We start from the raw sequence: 7,909 nt of genomic DNA on the forward strand, positions 1-7,909 counted from the left end.
TGGATCGCTACACTACGGGAAGTACCGAGTTTGCCATATGCCACATGCACAAGGCAAAGGCTATCTAAAAATAGAGAGCAAGTGAGGTGAGATGGAGAGCCACTAAATTTGGTGAGACATTTACAAAACATGTTGGCACTACAAGAAATTTGTTGATATGTGACGCTAAATCTTTACAAAATGATTTATCTAATCTTTTGAAGATGCTCTAAGTTGAGTACCTTTGTCGCCCCCTTTAAGATGTACTCATTTTATTTAAGGCAATCTGGGATTTTGTGCATGTTGCAATTACTAGATAGTACCCCCTTGATTTTTTTACCTCACCTTCCGCCTATTTTTCAGCCCATCATTGAGACAAGGCGGCCTGCAATTGGTCCAGTATCTTGCAAAAGGATAAGCGCGCGCGCAGCAAATTGCTCCAGCTACCCTGACAAGTGACAACAATATATAGAGGAGTCCTACTTCGTCAACATGTCTCCTGCCTTCACGAGCTGAGGGTCATGGCTACAGTGGAGGTGCAGGGGCCAATAATGCAGCTCCTGCTGCTCCTCATCCTTGCCCAGATGAGCCTCACCGGCTCCAGCCCTCCGCCGGATCCCGTAGCCTGCGCCCACGGCACCTCCAACTGCACCATCAACAACGCATATGCCTCCTTCCCGGACCGCAGACCCTGCCACGCCGCCCGGGCCGCCTACCCACGCAGCGAGCATGAGCTCGTCGCGGCCGTGGCGGCCGCGGTGGCTGCCAAGCGTAAGGTGAAGGTCGCCACCAGGTACTCCCACAGCTTCACCAAGCTGGCCTGCCCCGGCGGCAGCGACGGCGCCATCATCAGCACGCGGTGGCTCAACCGGACCGTGCGGGTCGACGCCAAGAATCGGCTCATCACGGTGGAGAGCGGCGTGCTCCTCAGGGAGCTCATCCGTGCCGCCGCCTCGGCTGGGCTCTCGCTGCCATACACGCCGTACTGGTTCGGCCTCACCGTCGGCGGCCTCCTGGCGACCGGCGCGCACGGCAGCTCGATGTGGGGCAAGGGGGGCGCCGTGCACGAGTCCGTGGTGGCGCTGAGGATCGTGACGCCGGCGCCGGCGAGCCGGGGCTTCGCCATGGTGAGGGAGCTCGGCACCGGCCACCCGGACCTCGACGCGGCCAAAGTATCTCTCGGAGTCCTCGGCGTCGTCTCTCAGGTACGGATGAGACTCTGATCTTTAGCACTTACCTTCCTTATGAATTGTATTGGTTCGTCTTTTTCAAGATCTCGTTGTTTTGACCCAACGAAATTTTAATCTCGAATAATCTCGTTGTATTGCAATTCTTTTTTCCTATAATACAAATTTTAAATAAGGGACGAGCGTTTATGCACAAAAAAGCCTAGCCAAGGGATCATCGCCTTTCTCACTAAAGTACTCTTTAGATGCACCCTACATCGAAGTGGGGTATCCACACCTTTTATTACTTTAGCTGACTGAAACAGTTCAACTATATTAGAATTCTTTTATCATCAAGCTGTCGATCAGATGCTAGCTTTAGATCGCTCTTAAAAATCATTCTATTCAATTGGCTCCCAATAGGTGAGTGGCTCAGTATATAAGACTAATATCAGTGGGAGTGTCATTGTACAGTTACCTAAATTAAAAATTTAGTAACCTTATCTCCCATCTCATGAAACTCCTCATCCTCTCTCCTCCCAAGTAACTATGCCATCTATGTCACCAAATTTGCAGGGTGTATTGCTATAGTTGCCCTTGGTTTGCGGCACCCATATCTCATACTCTTTTTTCTTATTTTTCTTTTTTCTGCGCTATCTCCTCCTTGCCGTTGCTGGATGGCACGCCTTGAGGCCACCAGGAGTAGCAGCTCGCCGACCTCGCAGGCGCCTCCAAGCTCCGACCAAGGGGCCGGCGTCCCCGTGAGCACCTCCAACACCATGTAGCTCGGGGACCAGACGTCCGACGCTAGCGATACCATGCCACTGCGCTCCACCTCAAGCACACCATCCATACGGGCCACGCCACCACCTCGGACACTAGCCACGCCGCGCCAAAATAAGCAAGCTTTATGCCGCCGTCGGCCCTTGACGTTCCATGCACCACGCCGGCCTCACGGTGTAGCAACCATAGCGCTATAGACAACCTCCTAGTGACGCCCCGCGCGCGCCGAGCCGGTCCGCCTCGCGCCAGCCTCCGTGGTGGTGCCTCCACGTACGGCAGCAAGGCGATGGAGAGGGGCGGCGCTTGGCGGGGGAGGAGGGGGGCGGCGCTCGGCACATGGGGTGTGGGGGAGGCACGAAGGAAGGGTGGCACACCGAGGATAAGGTTCGGGAGGCGGTGAAAAAATAAAACAAATCATTTTTTGCGTAACAGGTGGCATTGGTGGGAGTAATATCTAACCCATAACTCTATGTTTAGGTCCATATTTGAGGGGTATGGAGCTTCAAAAGAGGTGCTCCAAAAATCAAAACCCATTTGCACTACAGCTCCATTGTTTGGGGGCGCTTCATGAAGTTTTGGAGCGTGTTTGGCTACATAAGTGGTTGGAATTGGTGGAGTTTAGCTTGAGAGCCATGCCAAATAGACCTTAAATTCGAAAAAAACTCTCCCCTATCCATATTTCCAGTTGCAGTCGAATTATATTGGACTTACAGTTGCGATTAGTTTTGTTGTAATCACGGTGTAAAAACTCAGGTATGGGTCCATAATACTGAAATTTTTTACAACAGCTTTAATCTAGGTGTGGAACTCCTCTAAAATACCTGGATTTTTTCTATAGTAAGTTACACATGATCACAAAGTCAAGGTGTAAGATTGAAATTTTTCACACGCTGTAGGTGGGTTTTTAATTAGCAGTTTTGTCCTGAAGCAAAATGGAAAGTGTCGTTTAGCCGATCCATGGGACCACGCGTCGTAGATCCAGAACATATTGGAGGCAGCAATAATAACAAAAGACTTGTGTGTTGTGTTATTCTAGATCCGTACCGTCCCAATCAATGGTGAGTTGGTGAAAATGCTAGGCACATACCGTTCCAAATTATTTTATTCATGATGTATGACATCCTACCAACCATGAGCAAGAGTGCTCAGCTTCACGGTGTGTTTAGATCCCTCTTTTGGAATTTTGAAAAAGAATTTTTTCACATTTGAAGTATTAAATATAGACTAATTAAATAACTAATTACAGAAGTCGTCTGTAAACTACGAGACGAATCTAATGAGTTAATGAATACGTCGGTAGCATATATATTACCGTAGCTTTACTGTAGCAATTCAGTGTCTAATCATGCTCTAATTAGATTCATCTCGCGATTTACAGTCTATTTGTGTAATGCGATTTTTTTCAACTACATTTAGTACACCATACATACGATTTATAAATTTTTTAAAATTTTGAAGTTTGGATCTAAACAAACAAGGCCTCAGTTCACACGCCGAACACGTGGTTGCTCTGTCTGCCTGTGCAGGTTACTCTGGCTCTGCAGCCGCTGTTCAAGCGGTCGATCTCGTTCCTGAAACGCGACGACTCGGACCTGGCGGAGCAAGTGGCCTCGTGGGGCCGCCTCCACGAATTCGGGGACATCACGTGGCTGCCGGAGGAGCGCAAGGTGATCTACCGCCAGGACGACCGTGTCGACGTTTCGACGCCGGGCAACGGCCTCAACGACAACCTCGGCTTCCGGCCCTTGTCAGCTTCCGACCTCGTCGCCTCCAGGATCCAAGGTGTGCGACGTCTCCTCATCGTATACAAAAATCTGCCCACGCGCACCGCCCGCACCGTGCACGCTTATACTGACAGAGACGGAGGGTACTGCGTGCAGATGAAAATCTGCAGAAGAACGGCTCAGACGCCGTCCTGTGCTCGGCGAACCGGGTTGCGCAGGCGTACCTGGAGAGCCGAGCATTCGGCTACACCAACGACGGCGTCAACTTCACGGGGTACCCGGTGGTAGGGTACCAGCACCGGATGCAGGCGTCCGGGTCATGCCTCGAGACCAAGGACGACGGGCTCAAGACCGTGTGCTACTGGGACCCGCGCATCCGGGGCACCTTCATCTACAACACCGGCTTGAGCCTCCCGTTCTCCCGGGCACCCGCGTTCGTCGCCGACCTCAAGAGGCTGCGGGACCGCAACCCGCAGGCGTTCTGCGAGCTCGGCACCTCGGGCGTGCTCATGCGCTACGTCAAGGCCTCCACCGCCTACCTCGGGAAGCCGGTGGACTCGGTCACCGTCGACATTGACTACTTCCGGAGCCGCACGCCCGGCACGCCGCGGGCGCACGCCGACGTGATCGACGAGCTGGAGCAGATGGTGCTGCTCAAGTACGGCGGCGTCCCGCACTGGGGCAAGAACCGCAACTTCGTCTTCAACGGCGCCATCGCCAAGTATCCCAGGGCCGGCAAGTTCCTCGAGGTGAAGAAGAGGTACGATCCGGAGGGGACGTTTTCGAGCGAGTGGAGCGATCAGGTGCTGGGCATCAAGGGAAACGCAAACATATTGGACAAGGGCTGCGCCATGGAAGGGCTTTGTGTCTGCTCCGATGACACGCACTGCGCGCCAGAGAAAGGCTACCACTGCCGGCCGGGGAAGGTGTACGCCGGAGCGAGGGTTTGTGCTCGTTGACGTCTCAAGTCTGAACCTGTATGAAATCGGGCAGGAGCAGGGCTGCTCGCTGATCAACTTATGTGCTTGCATTGGCCCCTGTTACAATAAAGCGTGCCAGCAGGGAGATCATCCCTGTATCTCTAAATAAAAAAGCCTGCATTTGTGCTTGATAACAGAACACGTACAGGGAAATTATCTCAATTGGAAATGTGGTAGGTAATCCCTCCATGGATGATTTTGTCTCTTCTTTCAAGTTCAATGGTTAATAAGATCACTTCTCAGTGGAAAAGAGAAGCAAACAAAACCTTGCTTAGCCTCCTTTTTCCCTGGTGCTAGCTTACATCACAGGACGGTGAGGAGAGAGCATCACGCCAACACACAACACAACCCAGAAAAGATAGGAAGAAAAAAGTAAGGAGAACCTGTCTAGATGGTATGGGACGGATCAAAACTTGAACCTATTTATCTTCCTATAATTCATATATATCCGCAATTTCATTTTTTACATTATTACTTCTGCTCTTTAATTTGCATACAGGGATAGCCTTCAATGCCAGATCAATAATCATGTTTTTGTGTGGTTAATAACCAACTGATTTGTTGTATAGCATTGCAAGGTTTGGGTGAGTTTTAACTGGAAGCCGCCGGGTCCTTAACATCAAGCTTCCACCAATCAGATTTGTCCTCCTATAAAGATAGGGCCAAATGAATCCATCTACAACATGAAAATAATTGTAAGCCTAATTAAAGCACTTCTTTCACTCTTTTTTTGTATAGCACAGTTAGACGCAGGCGCTAACATCCGTGTACATACTGTGCCAATATTTGTATGGCTGGACAGCAGTAATATCTTTTCCGTCTCCTTTTCCACCTTGAGCTGATACTAGCCATTCACAAGACTGTGTGACCCTTAGGTGCGTCCAAATTCCAGTTGTTCTATAATTGCTCTCACATCTGCCCTTGTGTTTGCCTTTAGGAAAAACTTGCAATGCGCCATATCTGAAGCTATTTCTTCCCGTTGTCCTCAGTTATCTGCTGCTTCTCGGAATAATAGTGCCACACATCTGACGTGCACCTTTTCGCCCTCTTTCCAGCAGGTTCATCCACATCCACCACTTGCTCATCACCCTCAATAATGATGGCATTAGCAGCACCAGTTCCTTGCTGTCCCTGCACTTGCGTTCCACCAACAGCACCAGCATTACTTCCACCGGCACCATCATTGCCACTTCCACATCCAGCAGCACCATCACTGCCACTTCCACCTCCAGCAGCAGGACCGCTGCCACCACATGGCATCAATTGTAGACGTTTGACTTGCTAAGGAAGTTGCATCAATTGTTGACGTTTGACTAGGGGGTGTTTAGTTGCGCTCCGTAAATTTTTTGAAAAGATATCTTTCTATATTTAAAATACTAAACATAAACTAATCACAAAAATAATTACAGAACTCGTCTGTAAATCGCGAGGCGAATCTAATGAGCCTAATTAATCCGTCATTAGAGGCTATTTACTGTAGCATTGTTGTAGCAATTTAGCGTCTGATTACAGCCTAATTAGGTTCATTAGATTCGTCTCGCCATTTACAGACAGCAGTCGCAATGCGCTTTTTATTTCGTCTAGATTTAAGTCTCCATGCAGGTGCCGATTTTTTTTTTTGGAATTTTGAATTTGTAACTAAACACGGGCCAGATGCACGAGTTGCACTTGTGGATGATACAAACAGGCACAAACCATGATTTGCACTAGGGCTTGGACTGCCGTTGACTGACCTTGACGTCTTAGATCCTAGTCGTAGAGAGAGAACAAATGTGAGATATCAAGATGTATTCACAAATATTTTATGAAAAATGATTAAACATATATATGGCACAACTTCTGGATTTATATATGGTTAAACTAAGCATGGCATACTTCTACTTTTTTTTATACGAACTCAATTCTACTGTTCAACACAAATTCACTTCAATTTTTTTCACGGTGAAAAAAATACATATATGACCTCATGGGGTTGATTAGGGTTCGGTGTCCTCGTCTGGTGGGCTAGGCCGAGTCCGAGTAGATTGCTTATGCTTGGCATGAAATGAAGTTTTGGTAGCCTTGATACATGGAAACCGTTTCCTGGCCAAATACAAGAACCGGAGAACTGTAAGGAAAACCCATAAACCTGGTCTACTCCCGGTTTCACTAGGTTCTCTGGATTTTTTTCCCGATTTCCTATTTTTCCTGTCAAAACATTATTCGGATGGGATAATCGGTATATGGTGCCCATCAGGGCGGGATTTACCCGTCCCATTTTCAACCTATACCAGCAAGGCCCGATCGATTCATAAATCTCACCAATTGTGCTATCATATGTAATGCTCGGTTAGGGTTCCACTAAACCTTCCCATCCCCATTTGGCCGGCCCCCGCTTGGTCTCTTCTGCGGCCACACCTTTTGCTCCCCTGCTAGCCGCCTGCCACCTTCTGTCAAGCGCTAGCTGGAGCGCTCGGCTGCGCTTCACCACTGCTCGGCTGCACGCCACCCGTAGCTCAACCAAGCCACCCTCAAGCCATCCCTTTGGTTGAGCGTGCTGCTTGAAGCTCGTCCACTGGTGAGCACATGCAGACGCTGATGGCACCCTTAGCGCCACGACCCCTACACAACCTCGCGACTGTCACGCTCCATCACAAGGTGTTCGCCCCTCTGTAAGGAACATGGCCCCATTAGCCCGTTTGTGATTTTGGTGGTTGTGTGACAACCTAATCAATGGGACTAACACATTTGTGAGATCATATTTGTAGAATTTCTAGGTCCCATGGATGGAGTCCAAACCATATCTAAGACGTCCAATTTGCTGTCGAGATACCAAATGACCGTCGCAACGATTTTGACAAGTGTCAATAGAAACAGTAGAACCGGTTTAACCGACACTCAGGCACCGATTAACCCGACATGATTTTGACAAGTGTCAATAGAAATAGTAGAACCAGTTTAACCGACACTCAGGCACCAATTAAACCAACACATAGGCATCTGTACTTTTGAAGAGCAAGTGAAGAACTCAATAGCACCGGATAAACCGACGGTGCCAAGACGAGCATTGGTGCATTCACCATACTATTGTCCAGAGAGCATGTCAAAGGCGCAGGAAGGAAGTCTTTAGCATCGGTTAAACCTGTGGGGCATCGGTGTGACACATCTATGCAATGATGCAAGCACATGCTGACATGTCAGAGCTACTTAACGGCTATATGGGACTTGAATAGGGTGACTAGTTGAACCGATACCAACTCATGCATAGGCATCGGTTCAACCAGTTCAATGGCTATAA

The 7,909-nt window shown here is 49.1% G+C and overlaps 1 protein-coding gene across 1 annotated transcript; it reads left to right on the top strand.

The window, feature by feature from the left end:
* Positions 1-389: 389 nt before the first annotated feature.
* LOC120712184 (L-gulonolactone oxidase 2-like) lies at positions 390-4,828 on the top strand. The gene is made up of 3 exons (XM_039997901.1): positions 390-1,184; positions 3,455-3,710; positions 3,809-4,828. The coding sequence occupies exons 1-3, from the start codon at positions 501-503 to the stop codon at positions 4,609-4,611; spliced, it is 1,743 nt and encodes a 580-aa protein (XP_039853835.1). The 5' UTR covers positions 390-500; the 3' UTR covers positions 4,612-4,828.
* The last annotated feature ends 3,081 nt before the right edge of the window (positions 4,829-7,909 follow it).

The sequence above is a fragment of the Panicum virgatum genome, chromosome 6K (assembly GCF_016808335.1).
Source record: "Panicum virgatum strain AP13 chromosome 6K, P.virgatum_v5, whole genome shotgun sequence".
Lineage (NCBI taxonomy): Eukaryota > Viridiplantae > Streptophyta > Magnoliopsida > Poales > Poaceae > Panicum > Panicum virgatum.